The sequence below is a fragment of the Kryptolebias marmoratus genome, linkage group LG19, assembly GCF_001649575.2.
Source record: "Kryptolebias marmoratus isolate JLee-2015 linkage group LG19, ASM164957v2, whole genome shotgun sequence".
In the NCBI taxonomy this organism is placed as follows: Eukaryota; Metazoa; Chordata; class Actinopteri; order Cyprinodontiformes; family Rivulidae; genus Kryptolebias; species Kryptolebias marmoratus.
The window spans coordinates 6,137,372-6,159,051 of NC_051448.1; the positions used below are offsets into that span (position 1 = coordinate 6,137,372).

At 36.3% G+C, this 21,680-nt stretch overlaps 1 protein-coding gene across 2 annotated transcripts in view; it reads right to left on the reverse strand.

The window, feature by feature from the left end:
* The window catches only part of rngtt (RNA guanylyltransferase and 5'-phosphatase), an 89,291-nt gene that overhangs the window by 14,436 nt on the left and 53,175 nt on the right, over positions 1–21,680 (reverse strand). For both annotated transcript variants that reach the window (XM_017411731.3, XM_037981625.1), the window contains 2 exons: positions 19,355–19,423; positions 7,385–7,485 (listed from right to left, as the gene is read on the reverse strand). In XM_017411731.3, coding sequence (XP_017267220.1) covers positions 7,385–7,485; positions 19,355–19,423 — 170 coding nt within the window. The remainder of the gene's footprint in view (positions 1–7,384; positions 7,486–19,354; positions 19,424–21,680) is intronic.

Sequence of the window (21,680 nt, forward strand, 5' to 3'; positions counted from 1 at the left end):
AATGGAGCTGAAATTGGACACCATCTTCCCAGCCACTCTCACCCCTTCCTGTCTAATGATAGCTAGCAGGGGGAGGAAGGAAGCAGCAGTAGACATTAAGGGGGCCAAATAGGCATACTTTAATGTACAACATCTGATGCCAAGCCAAGTCCATTCCCATTAATAGTTGTACTCAACCTGAAGGTCTTCAGAAACCTGCAGGACTCACAAACAAGAAAATTACCTGGATTTTGACAGCATCTCCTAAACAACAGTAAGTCAAAGTCATTTCTCAAAGGTATACAAAACAAGAGATAACAGGTAAAGGTGCCTGAGTCAGAGAGACACAAAGGAATGAACTCCTTTCTTCTGTTTACAAGCTCTCTCACAAACATCAACTTCTGCTCGCAATCTAAAAGCTCTGGGGTCATGTGTGACTACGAGTCCTGCAGTCTTAAATTACACCACAACATCAATTTTCCTGAGTCAGAGTGAGGTAAATTATGGTAAAAAAAAAACCCAAAACTTAAAAGCACAGATCAAACAAGATCCTCCAGGTAAAAAAAAAGAGGGCAGAGGCTTTTGTGAAAAGAAAATGCACTTAAATGTCAACACAGCCTATGAACAGCATGCCATCAACCCTTTATCACCCACCAGCGGAACAACATTTCAAATGGTTTATGAATCTGTTGAAGCAAAAGAAATATATATCAAAACAAGAGTAAAAATAGGTACGAGACCAGAAATGGCCATGGAACTGTGGAAAAATGCATCAAATTTTCATGATTACATTGGTTTGCAATTGCATCAGATATTGTCAACACGACTCACCTTAAAAATCTGTTTATGTTTCAGAGAGATGAGGATATGTACATTGAGGGAATAGTTTGTGTTGTTTTTTAAGGGATGGTGAGTAAAATACTTGTGAGGTGACTTGTTCATGTTCTACCTGCAGTAAAAAGCACTCAGCAGTCAGCGCAGAATGAGGCAAACAGAAGAGGGCTTGTTTTGTCCTTTTTGACAACAAGAATCAATTCAAACATTTTAAGAAAATTAAGCAAATTCGATATTGAGGATTTTTCTTGTTTCTCAAAACCAACTACATTCTAAGTAGAAGGTATCTACTCATAGGTGGATCACACAATGATGCTTCCAAAAAAACATTCCTTAACTTGATTATTAAACCAAAGTTTGTTATATCTGTAAAACATTCTTGAATTTAAGTTTTTTTAAATGGCTTTTATTGCCTGATACTTATGAGGGGTAAAAAAGGCACCGATGCACTTTCAGCTGGTGAGACTTCAGTAAAATAATTTTCTTAATTCTGATAAATCCAAAAATGTTTCAAAAAAACAAAGCAACTAAATTTTTATTCTGTAGTTGAAGATGTTTTCACTTCCTATCCAGGAAGCTTTCTCAATTTAAACTGGAGAGCGCGTGATCTGAAGCAAAACCACAGAGTAAAAGTCTAGTTGCTTTGGTTTTTTTTTTTTTGGACAATTTTGTTTTTTGGTCCTGATTGTTTGAGAATCTCCACCAGCTTAAATCTAATGATTAGATCCGAGATATTTTTTATAATGCTATTCTAAACATGCAGCACCAAGCTGGGTTTTTTTGCTACACCTAAAAGCATGCTTAACATTTCTAATTGCTACAGGCAAGAACAACGAGAAAGCTCTGCAAGAATGATCTCTCTGGTATCAATCACCTAATAGGTTATAAATGTACTTTATTGTAAGTCCGCAGATACAAATTTTCATATATTTGTAAAAATACACTTGAGAATATCAGCTGGTGTTGAGTCTTGAAAGGGGGTTATTGCAGCCAGTAAAGTTCTGCTCAGTAACTTTAAATCTATTTATGACAAATGTGTAGTGTTCTTTTCTAAATCCCCTTTTCAAACTCAAAGAAAACTATTCCGTCTGGATCTAACAGTTTGTAAAAAATATATATATATATATATATATATATATATATATATATATATATACACAGCTCCAGATCACTGATATGAGACATCATTTTCCTCTAACTAAAGCTTGAACTGAAAATGCAATAAACAAACAAACCAAAAAAAATTACATTTTTTTCCCCCCTCAAGAAACTAGAAAACATATATTAGGTTATATAAATAATGAAATAACGTTCATGGCTGAATGCAAAGATTCACACCAATATCAGCTGATGTTCTGACTGCCACTTCAGTGCATATATAATATCTATTTACAGCAGCAATATCCATACTGGCATGCAATTTAGATATATGCAATACATTTTTTATTGCTTTGGTTTTTCAAATTTTGATATTCAAGGTGGGAGATAAAACAAAAGAAACCTTTAGCTGGAGGACAAAACAAAAGTCCCTCTGTCTACCAGTAGATAAAAGTAATTCATAAAAAAACACTACCGGACTGATAGGTTTGCTTTTCTTTCTTTTTTTTTATATAATCCACATTTTCTGTATTACAAATTAAGAGGCTGAAGTGTAGTCCTACCTAACTTAAATCACTGAAAGTAAAATCACAAGAAAAAAGGACATGTTTAAATCCCCTTTTGATGAGGAATCAAAACTGTGTGAAGGAAGTCTGCAGACACATCTTGAGCTTAAGTTTTATTAAACTTGGCTGTCCCCATTTTCTTTTTTTTGTAGGGGTTTGTAAAACATAATTATATAAAGCTCAAACTAAAACTTGGTTTAAGGAGGGATCTTGATAGGATGACCTTGTTCAATTGCATAAAAAAAATCTACAAAAATTATGATTATGTGCCAANTTATTAATATCTGCCCCTTTTTTCAAAAATAAACAAATTCAAACAATGATAGTTTTCAAATAATAAAACATAACAACAAAAGGAAAAAAAAAGAAAAAAGAAAACATCAACTCCTTCTTGTACAGCAATTCTTATGATTGCACATTATACAATTGTATATGTTTTCAACAACTTGACTTTTATCATTCTCTTAAATATATCTATCGAGCCAGCATTTTTATATTCACTTTCCAAATTATTCCACAATCTTATACCTTGTACCGAAGTACATCGGTCCTTCAAATTTGTTCGAATCTTAGGCTTTACAAACATCTCTATACCCTTAAGATTGTAATTACTTACTCTCTTAACAAAGTATACTTGCATATTAAGAGGTAATAAACTTTTATGAGCTTTATACATAACCTTCAAAATATTGTAATCAACCAACTCATAAAATTTCAATAATTTCAACTGACAAAATAAAGCATTTGATGGGTGACTGAAATGTTTTCTGGTAATACATCTTATTGCTCGTTTCTGTAAAATATAAATGGGATTTGTAATTGTTTTACATGCTTTCCCCCAGACTTCAATACAGTAAGTCAGGTGTGGAGCAATTATTGCATTATATAACATAAATAAAGATTTGTCATGAAATAAGTCCCTTACTTTGTACAATACTGCCATGGATTTGGCTATTTTTGTTTTTATGTAATTTACATGGGGTTTCCATGTCAGCTTTTCATCAATGATAACACCCAAGAACTTAACCTCATTGACTCTACAGAGCTCAACATCATCAACTTTAAAAGGAAGATCGATAGCTTTATTTCTTTTACTAAATATCATATAATTCGTTTTATTCAAATTTAATGATAATTTATTTAGTTTAAACCAAGTTTGTATCTTAATAAATTCTATTTGTATCATCTCCATCATTTGTTCTATGTCTTTTCCTAAACAGAAAAAGGTAGTATCATCTGCAAATAATACACATTTAAGAAGCCCAGACACATTTACTAAATCATTCAGATATAAAAGAAACAACTTTGGCCCAAGTACAGAACCCTGAGGAACCCCACATGTAATGTTGCAGAGTTCAGATCTTGTATCATTCACCTGCACAAACTGCTTCCTGTTTTCCAGATAACTAGATACCCACTGTAAAGCTGTACCTCTTATGCCATATTTATTTAACTTTTCCAGAAGAATGGTGTGGTTAATGGTGTCAAAGGCCTTCTTCAAATCAACAAAAACACTAACACAATACTGTTTTTGATCAACAGCTGCTGTTATTTGTTCAATCAAATCCATGATAGCCATTGATGTAGAATTTCTAGACTTAAACCCATATTGACTGCTACTTAATATATTGTGTTTATCAATAAATAAATTTAATCTATTTACAAATAATTTTTCCAAAATCTTTGAGAACTGTGGTAACAAAGAAATTGGCCGATAATTTGTAAACAAATTTTTTTCTCCATTTTTGTAGATAGGGATTACCTTGGCTATCTTCATGCCGTCTGGAAATACACCATTTTGAAATGATAAATTACAGATATATGTAAATGGCTCAATAACATAATCCATTATATCCTTTACAACTCTCATATCCATGTTCACCCAGTCTTTTGATCTTTTGCTTGCAAAATTTTTTACAATATTCTTTATTTCTTTCTTGTCAGTTCCATCAAGAAAAATACTGTTGGTACAACCCGTGATTGTATGACTCACATTTGTGTCTGTTTTTGATAATAGGATAGGATTCAATCACAAGTTTTTGTACTAATAGAGGCAAATCTATTCAGTTGTTCAGAGTCCAAAGACAGACTCCATATTTGTTCTGCAGAATCCTTCTTGTTTGTGTGATGCTCAGTTGTATCTCTTGACATCTCAGATGCTTCAAATCAAATCCTTCACAAATGATTTCTAAATGATCAGTTTTGTTTAAACGTTATAACTGGAACAGAAGAAAAATTCTAATTAAATCTATTATTTTGCAAGCTCTCTTATTTTCTTTCCAATTCATTGAATTTGTAGAAAATAATACAATGTGAAACAAAAATATATATTCTATTTTTTTTTTTTTTTTTGCTCAGCCTCACTTGATACAATTCAGGTTGTGTAGTTGATTGGATTTATTTACAGAAAAGATGGATTGTGTAATGACACTTGAGTTCACAGAGAAGAATTGCACCAAAATGAGCTTTGGGCATCCGCCTCAGGAAAGGCAATCCAAACAAGTCAGGTCCTAAAATCACAGCACACCTAATGAATGATGATGTAACCATTACTCATTTTGTTTTCAGCGGGAATGCTGGCTCAAATTAGACATAATTCCAGAAAGCTATACAATGCTTTAAGCTCCATCCTTCATTGAGGCGCTGGCAATGTCTTTGCAATTGCTTAATTTTTCCATTTCATCCTATCCCACCTCTTCACTCTCACTGCTGCACAATAATCACTGTCTGCCTCTGTGCTTGCTTTCAGAAAAGGTAATAAAACTTGCAAGGCTGTGTGCCTCAGTGGTACACAAAGATGTGCTCAAGGATTGATTGTGTGGGCTGATGAATAAACAGTTGTTACCTCCAAACACGTCTGTCCATCTCTCCTCCTCCCTCCCAGACAGTAACTACGCAGAGATTTAAAAGCCTACACTAAGACTGATTGAGCCCTGGTGAGCGCTTCTCTGCCAGAAAAATTCATCTTTTGGGAAAATATCAGAAGAAAGATCTCAAATGGCAACAATGATCGTCTGTGTTCTCCCACACAAAAGGGAGGAGGAAAGAAGCTGACAGGCTGGCCTGCTGGCTGTCTTCAGAGCCGAACGAGCGACTGCGCCCTGCTGTCAGCCTTAGTCTGTTGCTGGTGGAGCGGCGGTGGCGGGCTCATTGGGACAGCCGCTAAGGTCAAATGTCACCGAAACGTAAAGGCAGCATGACCAGAAAGCTGACAGCAACTCGGGCGACATCAGGGAACAACACAGAAGACAACAATGTGCACCAAGATATCAGAAGACAAGAGTCTATATTAAAGCCAAGCTATTGATTGTGAGGCTGTAAATTTTATAGTAATTAAATGTTAGCATGCTGACAAAACCCCCAAAATACAATGCAAACATGCTGATATGCTAACAGTGATTAAAGTAAGACATTAGTTTTGTGGATGTACAGTACTGTACACATTTAAAGTCAAACCATCATTTAGATTTATCCTGTTGAAAATGACCATTTTTATGACAATTCATTAAATCAATGAAAGGCCTTGAATTCCTTGAAGGAATATATATTACCTGTTTCCTTTCATGCCAGAGTTTTAATTTTAGATCATCTTATGAAGGCAGGGTATAAAGTTAAAGCTGTTTGGATCAATTCTTGTAAAAACCTTTTCTCATTTAAAACTGTGACTCTTTGTTAGAGTCTATATCAATATGTACTGAGGAAGACTCTCAGCTACCACCACACCAACTTTCACTCAGAATCTGTAAAAATGGCTGAGGTATGGCCATTTTTCTATTGGATAAGACTGATTAGCTGTGGCAGCCATCTTGAATTTGGTTGAATGTAAAAGTAAATGAGTTATAAAAGTACATCCAAAGATAATTTTCATTAAAGCCTGTACACCGGTTCAAGACATATTTTGCTAACAGAGAAACAGGGTTGACAACAATAATTAATGCCTAAGTTTTGAGGGGTGAGGTTCAGCCACTAACACACCGAATTTTAACTCAAAATCTGTAAAATTAGGTGAGTTAAAGCCATTTATATGTTTGCTAAGGTCGATCAGCTGTGGCGGCCATCTTGAATGGGGTTGACTCCAAAAGTTAATCAGTAGTAGATGTGAATCCAATGTTTACTTTCTGAGAATTTCATTAAAAGCCATCCACTGATTCATAAGATATTTTGCTAACACTACAAACAAACCCTTTGGCAGCAGCTGGTAATAAAAGATTCACCAATACTTTAAATGTTGCACGAGAAAAAACCTCAGGGCATCACCAAAGTGACTCCAATTTGTGCTCTCAAAGCTATAAATGTGCCAAAATACTGTAAAATCTGATGATGCAGAGTACAGATTCTTATTTTTTCTTCATACTTTGAGACAACTTTGTTTTATTCATATTTAAATTCAAACGCAATCATTTTTTCTATTTACCCAAAAGGAGTTAATTGTCTTCTCCAAACAGAATTGGTTTTCTGCAGATATGTTTACTAGATGGAGAGCTGGAATAAGCAGCGGTGGGTCTGAATAATTTATGTTGCAGAGGATAATAAACATGAAAAAAATGAAGTGAAGGACAATGCTTAAGCAGCAAATAAGAAAACTATCTAACATAAAATAGCAAAAGATGCACATCTCAGCAACAATGGACCTAGAACTTCTTAACGATGAGGCTGAACCGCAGCAACATCCATTAAACCTCAAGGAGGAAAAGGAAAAAAAAATCTTAGAATGAAATTGAAGATTTTAATGTGAAAAAAATGTCAAGTGACTTTTGATTCAAAGCACGTTTTGGATAGTGACACACAGAGATGGTAATGTGCATGAGTGTGTGGCTTTCTCTGAGTGTACACCCCCGGTGTGTAACAAAATGATAGATGCTATTGGATTCGTTAAGCAGAGCGTTACCCTGGCAACAGTGCCTTACCCCTCTCCTCCGACTTTGGTGATCTTGAGGCGAAAGTCCACAGAGTTGAGGTTGGGAGGCTTCCACTTGAGGATATCATCACACCTTCCAGCCTTGTATTTCTGCATGAAGAAAAGGAAGAGTTGCTGTGATAAAAAACCTGCATAAAACATCATTCCACGCCTGTCAAGCTGAAACACTGCAGGGAAATAAAGGTGAAAATGGCTGAGATACATTTTTAGGCAAGAATCAACTGAAAAAACCTCACATAAAATGTTTTTTATTATAAAACCCCATCAGTATCTAATGGATATTTGGGGATGCTAATGACAGAACTGATAAACAGTTTAATTTTTTTCTTGACTACAAGAACAGATATCTAAATATACCTATGCACAGTGAGTCAACGTGATTACAATTTTTATGCATCACAACTATGTTTCACAGTGCACCAACTCACTGTATGACACAGACCAAACAACACACTTCTCTCCGTTGCTTCGATTATTCATGCGGGCCTGACATTTCGAAGGACATGAATCAAGTGCACCGAAAAATGAGGAATGTAAAGGCATGACGGACGGGTGGAGGCGGGAACAGATGACCAAATTCTGTCACTGTCAGGTTGCCAGGTAACAGTAGTCTACTCTAAGGAAAAGTGTGGAGAATGGACAGGATTCCTCAGGAGAACCTGCACCGTCACAGTACATGAATAAATGAGGAGGTCCCGACTCCGCCCACGTACACCCCCAATGGCTTTGGACATATAAATCACTGAGGCTGGAAAAACATCAAAGAAAAAACATCCTTTTCAAATGCAAACCCTGTTTGTCTGAGCTTTCTCACTTTTGATACAGTTTTTTAATCATCTTGGTTGAGCCCAGAATTCCCAGAAGTTCTTATGTTCCGAGTTTCTCTCACCTTTATTTTTAGATCTATTATCGAACGTCAGGTGAAGTTCTAAACACTAAAAATGTGTTGTCTTTTGTTTGTTAAACTAAAAGTACTGATAAATGAGATAATCACACCTGAATCCCTCAAAGATGACACGTCTTTCGTAGATATTACTCATGCATTGACATTAAGACGGTCTCTCCTTGGAGTAAATTATAATTTAGCTGAATCTGAAGGTTCAGATGCCAACTGGGAACTTCAAGTTTGAAAGACAGTTGGTCAAATGTGTGTATGTTTACGTCTGTTTTTATTTTGAAAAGTAACAATTAGAGTTTTTTTTTTTAGGTTCCTTTTGATGCTTTACATTATGTGGAGTTTTTACACCTAAATAAAGCTCTTTCTGTAGCATAATCTCTGTAATATAAACACTCTATGTATTCTAGCTGTTAGGAACAAAATGTTCTCTCTCCTGCCCTCCTGAATTACAGAAAGAGGCTTAAAGTCCAAAACAAACAGACTGAAAAACAGTTTTTACCTGTGGACTGTCAGGCTTTTAAAATCAGATTCTTAAAAGCAATGTTAGCCAAACTCCTCATCTTTTTTTTACACCATTTTATCATTTAATTATACCTTTCAAACCATTTAAACATGCCTGAATGATTGTCTGTTGTTTGTTTATTCTCCAAAACCACTGGTTAAAAATGATAACTACCTTCTAGTCTATTTATTGGCTACTCTGCAGATTCAAAATGTTTTTTTTTCCCCAGTACTAAATATAACAACATGATCAATTATGAAACGAATTGGGACACTGAGTAAAGTCAGAAAATATATAAAATGCAATGATCTGAATGTCGCTTTAACAGTACGTTTGAGTAAAAATCACACAAAGACAACAAAGTACTTGCTTTTGATTTGATTCCAATAAAATGAAGAAAGTTGCAGCAAAATAAATTGCTAGAAGGTTAATAGATGGCAAGAGTAGTTGTAAAACAAAAAGGAAAGAGGAACAATAAACAATTTAGTTGACTGGCAACAGGTCGTCAGTAATAAGGAACCAGTTTCAAATGTGCTAAACTTGCCTGCCAACAATCCAGATCTCACACCAACTCAAAAATATCTGTACAATTATGATAAGAAATGCAACAAGTCTAATTTTGAGCAACTGGTAAATTTGAAACATGAGTAAGAAAACGTTTTGCTTCCAAATTAACACCGACGAGCATCCTCAGTTTCTAAACAAAGGTCTGAAGTGAAACAGTCGAAACACACAAGATTTATCTTAACATCTACAAACTTCTTGATGATTCCAATATAAAATTAAATAAGCATATACTCTCTCAGAGCAACAAACAACATTTTTAAGTATCAAAATTCTACATGCTTACCTTGTAGTATTTAAACTAAAATTATTAGTTCAATACTTTGTAAACTACTGACTTTATTTCATGAAAAATCCATATTCTTTTGAAGCTGGGTGGTGCAACTAGTGACACCTGAACCCTAAACATGCATGACCCTGAGGATGCACTCAGATGTATTCAGGCTTGTTCCCAACCCTGTATGCTGAAATATGTACCGCACCATTTTTAACCAAAGTGATATTTGCTGTAAATGAAGCCAGAGGAACCATGGCAACAAGTCCATGAAAGCCCAATCAGGCTGCAGGTAGAATAAACGTACAACCTTCAAATTCATTTCCAAATGAAAATGTGCCGCCTGATGCACTTGTGCTTTCATGACTATTGTCGGTCTAGTCAATAAGTGAGTGCGCAGGGACAAAAAAAAAAAAAGGTTTATTACTGGAGTGCAAAAGAGTGTGTTGGCCCCGACCTTGCCGTCAGGAACATATCTCTCATCTATCAAATTCATTTTCATGTAATGATGTGCCATTGCATATAAATTACCTGCTGTTTTCACGTTAGAATTTCAGAGGCTGTGGCTGTCAGAGTGAAAAACAAATAGACCAACACAGTGCCAAGGCAAATATGTGTTTCAAAGATGCACAGTGAATAAAAAAGAGAGAAACATGCACATACGTGTACGATTGGCTGTTTCGAACTGACAGCCACTGACCATTCTAACAAATCTGTCAGGCTACAAAAAATAAAAAATAAAACTACAAATTTTATTTCAATAGTGGTAAAGTAGACAACTAAAGCTACCTGATTTGGGGTTTCACTTAGCAACTGAATCTCAAGTCTCAGGTACTGGAACAAGTTTCAGAATCAGGATCAGAATATTTTATTAATCCCAGGGGGAAATTGTATTTGTTACAGTAGCTCCAATGAAAGACAGTTACATAGAAACAACACTTCAAGGAAAAAATCAGAAATCAGAAGTCCTAGAGAAGAATAGATCAGAAGTACCAGATGCCGCCATATTTGAAGGCACAAAATGTATTTGTAAGGTTTGTCATGCTCTTTGAGCTGAATTCACACAGAGAGCAATCTGTTTGACTTTTGCTAAACAAAACCATTTCTATATTAGTGTGGTAATAAAACTACCTTTTTGTCTTATTCGGTTTTCAGCTGCTTCTGCTCTTTATTTAAAACATTTTAAATAGCAGAGCTCACATGTATAAATGTCTTAAGGAAACAGCGACAGCTTATTCTAAAGAGATAAAAACAAATATGCTTCTTTTACTGACCTTTACATCTATATCTCTTGTTTAAAAGCTATAAATAAAAATACTCAATACTATAATTGTGCAACCTTTCAAAAAACCCAGCGTGAGGTTGAGCGCAGCTTCTGCTCCTTATTTTAACATTTCGAGCAGCAGAGCTCACATGTATGAGTGTTTTAAAAAACAGTGACACATTATTCTAAAGATATAAAACAAATGTGCCCCATTTACTAACCTTTACATCTATATCTCTTGTTTAAAAGCTAAAAATAAAAATACTCAATAATATAATTGTGCAACCTTTCAAAAAGCCCAGCGTGAGGCTGAGCACAGGCAGCATCAGAGCTTTCATGGTGGAAGCTTATCTAAGATGACTTGCAGTTTAATTTTTCTAAAGCATTCTAGGCATTGGAGATTTAAACTGTGTGACTTTAACCAAGAACTATCTTTAAAAACAAAAACATGCATCAGCATAAACAGTTCAACTCATCTCCTTATGAAAAGTAACTGACTTTCTTTTTACAAAACTGAAACTGTTTAAATGTACATTAGTGAAAAACAGCTTTAGATAAGGTACTGTGGTAAAGACTCAACTGGTAAGACTTACAAATTCCATTTTAACTGCATGTTATGGATTGGCTTCTCTACTTTGTTTCTGCTGCAGATGCTATTACTTGAACATGGACAGAATTAACTACTCATGAAAACTTCCTGTGTGTAAAGTGGTCATTGAACTGTCTGACACTGTAGCCGTCTGTGAATCAACTGAGTGCTGCAAAGCTCACCTCAAATATTGTTCATCTATAAACCATAGTTTTGAATTTAAAATAATGAATCTATACAGTATATAACATCCTCATGCCCAGGCTACCTATGTCTTATATTATGGTATTCACAGCCACTACTATAAATGTGCACAAGGATTTCCAAACACCAGCAATGTGTGGAGCTGCAAGCACAACTTTGATGCTGCAGAAATGCGGATTTTACAAGCTTGATCCATACAGGGAGCAAAAAACATGTAAAAAGATCTGCAAGAGAAGGTGACTGAACTGTATAACATAGGAAAAGAATATAAAAATAAAATGTTAGTAAGTGTTTAAAGTCTAATAAAGAAGTGGAACATTAGTGTTGCTGTTGATGTCAAATCATCGTCAGGTAGACCAGTGGTGTCCAATCCTGGTCCTGGAGGGTCACTATCCGGCATGTTTTAGTTGTTACCCTGCCCTTCAGCAGGTCTTCAAGTTCTGCAGCAGCCTGTTAATCACTAAGTCATTCAAATCAGGTGTGTCACAGCAGAGAAACATATAAAACCTGCAGGACAGTGGCCCTCCAGGACCAGTGTTGGAGACCACTGAGGTAAACCATCAAAGGTTTTTAGCTTCCACTGTCAGAAAAAAAAAAAAAAACTGGTCAGAACACAAAGAAAACCGCCCTCCAACTAATTTAGCTGGAATACAGGCTTCACACAGACAAAGTGGTGTTTTAAGAGCCACAATTAGGAAGGTCTTGAACAAAACTGAGCTTTACAGTTGAGCTGCCAAGAAAAAGCAGCAATGACAAGGGCAATGCAACAATACAGCGTGCCGAAAATATACCAACTATCAGCTAGATAAACCCATAGACTATTGGAACAAAGTCGGCTTCGAAGTGATGAGACCAAAATTGAACTTCATGGTTTCATCACTTCGAAGCCGGTGGGGAGGTTTGATCTACAAACACACAGGAAATTGATGAAGATGAATGCAGTATGTTATCAAACAATATTGAAGGACACCCCTCAGCTCAAAGGCTCAGCGTGGGTCACATTAGGGCTTTCCAACATGACAGTGTTGAGGTTAAGATGAAGCATGTCTTCAATATGATGCAAATTTTATCTAACTTTTGCTATTTTATTACTGTTTGAAATAATTTTACTTTCACAAAAAATTACTCATAAACAAGAGGCTGCTGACAAATGTGGAAAAAAAACAAATACGCCATTGTAATAGCTAAAATAAATATGACAAATTAAATCAAACAGCATCGTTAATAAAGAAAAAGTAATTCACAGAATCCTTAATTATGCTGGGGAAAGAAAAGCTTTCTAAAAGGGTTACTTCAAGTCCTTTGATTAAAGTAGTATTTTTTAGTCTCATTTCAATAACAGCCTTTTGCTGCAAGGCACACTTAATGTTTAAGAGTGCAAGGGATTATAGACAAAAGGCTTCACAAGTCCAATAAATCTGCTCCCTGGAGAAATCCCTCATGTTACAGCTCAAACACACTAGTCGGTTTATTTGAGACACACTGACACAGTGTTTTTTTTTTGTCTGTGCATTTTTGAAAAGTTTAGATGTCAAAATGCAAACTAATGCAGCAGAAAAATGAATATAGCTCAGGTAAAAGGGATGAAAGGAATATAGGAATATTGCAAACTTAAAGAGGAAATCTTGAGGTAAACTGTTTACTGTAGCCAGGCTCAAAGAATCACCATGTTTATGAGACACTCAAATTGCACACTAAGCAATGACTTGATCACCTGAAACCAAATATTTGTCTCAGTTCTGATTCAAAGATTTAATTTACATAATAAGTTTATATACAAATTTGATGTGTTTTTTTTTTACATAGCAAAGCTTAAATATTCTGCCAAAAAGAGACGAGAAATCAAACATTCATCTTTCTACTCTTTGCTCAGAGATTACCATCTGGATAGTTTTCACAAGCAATTCCACCATCTGTGGCAACTCTTCTTGTTATCAATTCAGAATCTATTTGATGTTCTTGAAACAAAGAAAACATATCCCAAGGACACCATGTGTTGAGTGAGATAAGACCTGCTGACTGCGGCTGCTGCGGCGGTAACCTTTGTACCGATAATAATGGACATTCACTTCAGCAAGACCCCGCTGAGATTAACCTCGAGACCAGTCTAATCCCATACACACAAAAAGAGATTAACAGCACGGGCAAGTGTAGGGACTTAAGAAAAAAAAGGGGGGGGGGGAGGGAAATCAATGACTTATTGGTGTCCTCACACATTACTGGTTGCTAATGCTGTTTGCGATAAAAGATTTTAAATTCTTCCTACTGCTGCTGCTGCTTGAAACAGAAATGAAAGTACTTTTATTAAATGAGTATTGAATTTGTACTGCAACATAAAATCTAATCAGATATTTACTTGTGGATTGACTTGTCAATGATCAAAAGTCTTGTGCAGACAGAAAACCCTGTGTCGTCAGTTATGGATTAAAGACATCCTATAAATATCATCCTATAAATGCTTTTTTTTTCCTTTTCCCATGTGATTCCAGTAAGTCAAATCAGGTTTTCCGTAGGCACTCAGCACAGATCCAATGACTGTCTCCTCTTTGTTGCAATGCATGCTCTGTATTTACCCAGACAAGCTCAAATGTAACTCGAGCAAATAATAGATCCAGTTCATCACAAAGCTGTAAATACTATCCAACTTCTTATTCTTAAACCTGTCTAAGGATGTAACAGCAACAATAAGGATTCAATTAAACTTGCATGCAGAGCCACAAAGAGATAAGTGCAAACATCAGTGGCATGTAGTTTTCACTACACTTTACCACTTAAGAGTCTGTGTACTGTATCAAACCCAGAATTTATGGAATGATTAATTACAGTTAATTTTTTATTGTACAGAAATAAATGGCATCTAAGGTTATCTTAAAGGCAATGTCACAAAATGGGGAAGAATCAGGTGCCAAACCACCAGATTGAGGAGCAGCTTCTTCCCAGAGGCTGTGAGGTTGTTGAGTTTATTATAATACATCAACGATACTCCCTCAGACCTACGAACATCTGCTACTTTGCACAGTACTTTGTACATTTACATATTTTTACATTTGCACACAATGCTGCTTGGTACTACTGCAGTGTTTTTTTTATTTTACTTCTATTTTTTAATCATTCTTAGTTATGTTCATTGCGCCTGGTCTGATTTTTAATTCACCCTCCAGACCTTGAAACAGTTTTTTTTATCATGTTATGTGAAAGCATATTTAGTCTGACAATGAAGAATTTTAAATCTTGAAAACTCATTAAATCCCATTTGAGTGAGCACTTGGAGACAGTGGGTGAAAATAACTGTCTTTTTAACAGGAAGAAATCTCTGTCAGGAAATACTATTTCCTCAGTACCACAAATGCCAGCCAACAAAGAAACACCATTAAACACAAAGAAAAACTCTGGTTGATGGGGAATTTATAAGTTATAAGTCTTATTGACCTCAATAGCATGACTTTCTGTTTTATGAAAAGTGAAAGGATTGTAAAAACAATCACTTTTCTCATGAGCTGGAATATTATTTGGAGGCGGTACCACATTTTTAGAAAAATAAGGTGATAACAAAACATTGCACTCAACAATCTTTGGTCTGGAATCCAAAACAAAGAGATGTAAGCTGCAGCAAGTCTGTCCAGCAGACGGTGCACCAGACTTTGTCCCTGCTCGTCAATATGACAGACATGTTGGGAAAAATTCCATCAGTATTCATTATTACTTGTCATTTCTCTTTACATTCTTTTTTGTCACAGTGGGATTGATCAATAGTGAAACTTCACTGAAGATTGAACTACTGTATTTGTCATCAAGGGCCTTTTGTTTTTGCTCACATTTTCCTTTTTTTTTTGTCCTCAGCCCCAATAACTGCGGCTCCATCTGATCCTTGTAATCCCTCTTGACTTCCTTGCTGCTGTGAAACAAGAGTTGCTGCTGGCTGGCAATCTTTAGAAGTACTTGTCTTTCCTTCAACCTTCACTGCATCTGTCTGTCTCTTTTTAACCTCTTATTGATGCCAGCCAATTTACCAGGCTTACTGAAAATAAATCAAAAATTAAAAAAAACTTTGAAAACTGACATTTTGCAACAGTTGTTGTAGATTATATCCTAACAATCAGATGCAATGGTTTTAATGAAACAGACAATAACTAAAATTATATAAATGAGCTAAAAAAACAGCACTGAAAAACTTTGACCACCAAGTCCTCAACACTACTTGTAGATTAAGTATAAAAATTGTTTGATTTGTTTCAAATTTGTTGAAATTTTAGAGTTCAGACAATAGGTCTTGACTTAAAAATGTACGTTTTCAGTGAATGTTATTCTGCACATATCACGTTCCTTTGTGACGACACTGCCATGTGAAAATGAGAAAGATTCTTGAGGCATCAAGGCAAAAGTCTTTCTGACCTTTAACACTGGATGAGTTGAAGTGGATAAATACAAGCACAAAACATTAAATCTTACAAAAAAACAAAAACAAACAAACAAAAACCACATGATTGAGCTTTGGAATGCCCAAAGGAGAATGTGGTACCAAGAGACAAACATCAAACACTCACAATAGGGGGTGGCATTACGAGTTCCTCGCAAACCAGTGTGCTAGCTCCCACTGCTGTACATGCTTCAGAAACAAGATTTTATATAAAGTAGGCAAATAAAAGCTACTGCTCTTAAGAGCCACAAACAGTCCAATGAAACAAAAAAGTCAAAAAGTAAAGGCATTAAAAAAACAACTTTAAAAAATAATGCCTTTGTGTGCAAGTGTTTGCTGCTGCAGTAAAACACGTTTAGTAGATGTGCTGACTCCATATTAAAGAAGGCAAAACAGATGAGCAGTTAAAGGAAGTTTTATGTGCAAACCACAAAATGTTAAATAACAATCCTGTAAGTCCTTCCACTTAAAAACAAACAGAAACAAAAAACCAAACATTTTCTTTTAGACTAGATGCACAAACAGAAATCATGCACCTGTTGACAAAAATGTAACTGCAACACAGAAGTTCTCCTTCCCGTTTAAAAAAATAAAAGAAATAAAAGAATACAAAAATGCACAGTTGGAGACTTCAGTCTGTTGGCAGTACACAGTGAGCTGCATCAACGGACTGTTTTTGAACCAACCCAGAAACAGCAGGCACACGTAATTCCTATTTGCATTACATGTGATATGTTGTCAAGGTTGTGTCTGTCACCCTGCTGACACCAGGCCGGTTGTTATTTCCTCTGAAATTCGCCTCTCTCGCTTCTTTAAGTGCATGACAAACGCATTTGTTTTGCCTAAAATGTAGAATAATTTTTCTCAGGAAATGGCATAATTGTACAATGAAACAAATTTGCAAACCAGTTTATTGGATTGACGAATACCTGATGTAATATCACATCAGATGGCTCGCTATTTGGACCACCATTTAGTCCCATTAGATGTGCCAGCTTTGCAGGTCCTGACCCATATGTCTGAGTGGCTGTGCAGATTCCAGCCAGCTGCTGACCTTCATAGTTAGAGAGATCTCCTTCGTTCAATTACGTTAAACTGCAGGAAAAGAGACATCACTAAATGAGTAGTGATTTAACCACAAATCGTTATGAGCACAGAAAGCCTAATGGGGAACACAGACAATCATAGGCCTGTTAATGTTTTATATGAGCTGTGAATCGGCTGCAGCCTTGCAGCACTTTGAAAGGACTTCCGTTCAAGTCAAAGGCAAAAATTATATAAGAGGAGTGATAAAAGGCACCTGACAATAAAACTGACTTGTCTGAACAATGACCAGTCCATGCAATCAGATTTTTCATCGACAGGATGTCTGCTTGTTGGCCTCGCTCATTCTGCTCTTGCTTGTTGAACAGCAATCATTTTAGCTGCCACAACAAATTCAAAACCCTTGTTTGACAGTGTACTTCTTTTATTAATCTGGGATGCTGATGATTGCTGTTGCATTTCCTTTCCAGGTCCAGTAAGTGCTCAGATGCATACATTTCAAGCTACAACAGCCTGAGTGCGTACCAGCCCTCTTTTAGATTCAGTTAGTCACAATCTATAACATTCAGCTGTGTGTGGTCACACATACAGCTGCAAAATTACTGCTCTAAATCCAAATTCTAGTCAGGATTGTAAACAGTTTGGAAATTCAATAGTCCACAAAAGTTTTCTGACAGGCACAATGTACACCATAATTTGCAGTAAAATCAGAAAACCATAATCAAAACCCCGCTTAAAGTAAATCCTTTCTATTTCTACCATCAATCATGCTGTCTACAATTTTAGAAATTAATCTACTGTGGAAATGACAAACTCTAGTCAATTTAGCATTCTGTCATCCATGTGAGTGTATGCAGTAAACCATGGGAATAGAAACAAACAGGATCTGAAAAAAGCAAAGCACCTGAGAAAAATGATGTTAAATGAAAACATCAGAGAATCAGGAACTATGAGCGCTGGGAAAAATAAGAAATTCTTGTTGTTACTGACTGAGACAGTGACAAATGAGTTAAAGAGCTTTGGGACGAGGCCTGATAAAAATGCAGTTGCATAAACCTGGCTTTGCCAAATTTTACTGCCAGCTCTCCTGAGAAATGCTGATACATGACAGCCAAACCAAAAATGGCAGATAATGATAAGAACTTATTAAAGTTTTAGAAAACAACATAACCAAAGAACACACCAACCACATCATGGTAAATCCAGGGCCAAGTATCAAAACCAAATTAATTGAAAATTTAATAGACCTTTTTTTCCCCTAACAAACACAGCCCCAGACTAACTTGTTCCAGCAGTAGCACTGGTAATTCAAATGAAAAATGGAAGCAATTACTAATGTAAAATTTAGGAGCACCACTTAAATTGACTTTACACCAAAAATCACATTTGTTTCTTCTTTGCTACATCACTGATAAAGTCTTCCTTTTACATAGATGCCAAACCAATTAGTTCCTCATTAATATTTTAAATAGTTTGAAAACAGTTCAGCCAATGAAAACACTGAAGCATTTCACAGCCATTTTATCAATATCCCAGAAAGGTGTGTCAACTTGTGACAAAATGGCAGTGTGTGTCTCTGTTATGAAAGGTTAACAAAAAGAGATATTAAGGCTGTAATTCATATAAACAAGTAAAAAGGCAGGTTTTTCAGCATATAACATAATACTGAGACAGTATACAGGTCTTTTATTTCAAGCTGGAACTTTAAAAGTAGGAAGTTAAAGCTGAAGATAATATGCAAAACTCTTACTTTTGGTCTCTCTTGCATTAATGTTATGTAGATTAATGCATATGTTGCACAAAAAGAAAATGGTCCCTTGAGTCCATCAGGGAAGAAAGAAAGTGGAAGAACATTACTGTCACAGATAAAAATGATTTTCTGCTGTTTTAAAACCAGGTAAACCAGAATTCCTACCAAGGACACTTCCATCGTAATGCAAACTACCACAAGCCTGATTTAGTGTGCAGCATCTCACAGAGAGGCCTGGGTTTATGAGCATCCACCCAAGGGGGGGCAGTTGTAGGAGAGTGGTTTCCTCTACAGTGACAGAGGGTAAGAATGACAAATGGCCTCTGGTAGTAACAAGCTGTCTGATTCTTATGTAGAAGTGCAAGAAAAGTCTGTGCCTGACATTCAACCTGTGGCAACAAAGCTTCAGGCCTGATAAATGACAGCCTGTCAAAAAACTAGATGATGGCTTACCCCACACGGCTGGAAGATAAGTCCATCGACTTCATGGCTGACTTGGGATGTGAAGCTGCCTTCCAGGAGCTGAAAAAGAGAGACACGCTTTCAGTGAAAGAAAACTGATAAATGACAAAATGGATTGCTGAAAGCTTTGGCTGGAAACGGATGAAATTACATTGATTTATAAAGCCGACTCCAGCCACAGAGCCTGCCAATACCTAGCAGAGAAAGCAAAAGTAGTATTAAGTTTTAACAAACCTGAAAGGCTTACACTTAGCAAACCTGATATTGTCTAATCCATCATGCTCAGAAACTAAGCTCATCTTTTGACCAACCAAACACGACTAAAACATTATGACCCCTAACTTAACAGAGCAGGTTGAAGACAGAAATAGCAGCAAATCGTTACATTTCTGATGACTGGAAAATAACAGATTTCATCTCCTTCATTAACACCAGCCAGCACAAGCAAGTCAGACAAAAGCAGAACCAGCAGCATCCTTGACAAGTGATGCTCAGGGGATACAGCAGCTGAACTGTACAGTAACAGAATATTTTCTTTATAATGATGCACAACTCCCAAGACAACTACAGCTGAGATATTGGAAGTTTAAACTTACACTCACTGGCCACTTGCTTGTTAACACAAATAGCTTATCAGCCAATCACATGGCAGCAACTTAATGCATTTAGGCATCTAGACATGGTGCAGACGACTTGCTGATATTCAATTCAAGCACCAGAATATCAGAAAAAAGGACATTTAGGTGACTTTGAATGGTTCCTGGTGCCAGACGGGCTAGTGTGAGTATTTCAGAAGCTGCTAATCTAGTGGGATTTTCACGCATAACCATCTCTAGGGTTTACAGAAAAGGGTCAGAAAAAGAGACAATATCAGCAGTTGTGAAGACGAAAATGCCTCATTGATGTCAGATGCTAGAGAATAGACAGACTGGTTGAAGATGATAGACAACAGTAGCAAAATAAACAACTTGTTACAATCAAGGTTTGCAGAATATTATCTCTGAACACAACATGTTGAACCTTGAAGCAGATGGGCTACAGCTACAGAAGACCACACCAGGTCCTACTCTTATCAGCTAAGAACAGAAAACTGTGGCTGCAATTCACACAGGCTGACCAAAATTGGACAATATATGATTGGAAAAACACTGTCTGGTTTGATGAGTCTGGGTTCACTGGACCCCAGAGACCTCCATGCTCCTCACCATCCAATTGAGCACCTTTGGGATGTGGTGGAATGGAAGATTTGCATCATGGATGTGCAGCTGGCTAATCTGAAGCAACTGTGTGATGGTATCAAGTCAATATCAATCAAAATGTCTGCTGAATCCATGCCAGGAAGAATTATGCAGTTCTGAAAGCAAAACAGAGTCCAACCAGGTACTAATGAGGTGAACCTATTAAAGTGGCCAATGAGTGTAATATGACAACACTAGCTGAAAGAAACAGGTGATATAGTTTTTGACCATTAATAAAACCTCTACTCTCCCATATATACCGGGTTCTACATGGGTTACAAGGGAAATGTGAGAACATCTAAATCAGCAGAATTTTGTTATGCAATTTCCAACAACTACGGGGAAAAATACACTTTACCTAAAGCTATTTTTTTTACATTTTGATAAAAACCACCAGCTCAATTTGATCCTCAGAACCAATATACTAGATGCCTCCTGGAAGAATGACTCCAAGATGATTAACTTCAAAGTTTAAACTCACGGTACATGAACGCTGATGAGCAAGGATCGAGAAAAGGACCTGAGACTCCTCCAGGGTGTTTGCACTGCAGTGCAGCACAAGCCAACAACAATCATATTTGCTGCATCAGAGACACTTAATATTCATTGGTTGTAGCTTTGCAACAACAAAGGAGAATTTTACCACCATAAATTGCTGAAACCGGTTTACTCATTTGCTTAATGACTAGATGACTACCCTACAATATATACCTAAACCTTGAAAGTAGCAGGTTTGTTTTGAAGGGCAAATGGAACTTCAGGATCATTTCATGTCTATATAACCGTGGACAAACTTTTATGGAATACTGTTATGTTTATGTTGCACTCACTAAAAGAATATAAATCTGTGTATTTCCATACTGCACTGGCATAAACAGAAACCTGCAGCTTGAAAAGGAAGAAATCAATATACAACACATCGCTTGCTATGGAATACACGTGCATGTAACATAATGCTAAACCTACAACACAGCCACATAACAAAACAAAGCAGAATTTAACGTAAGATTTTTAAATGGTACACCATAAGAGAAAATCCCACTAGATTAGCAGTTTTTGAAATACTCACACCGGCCCAT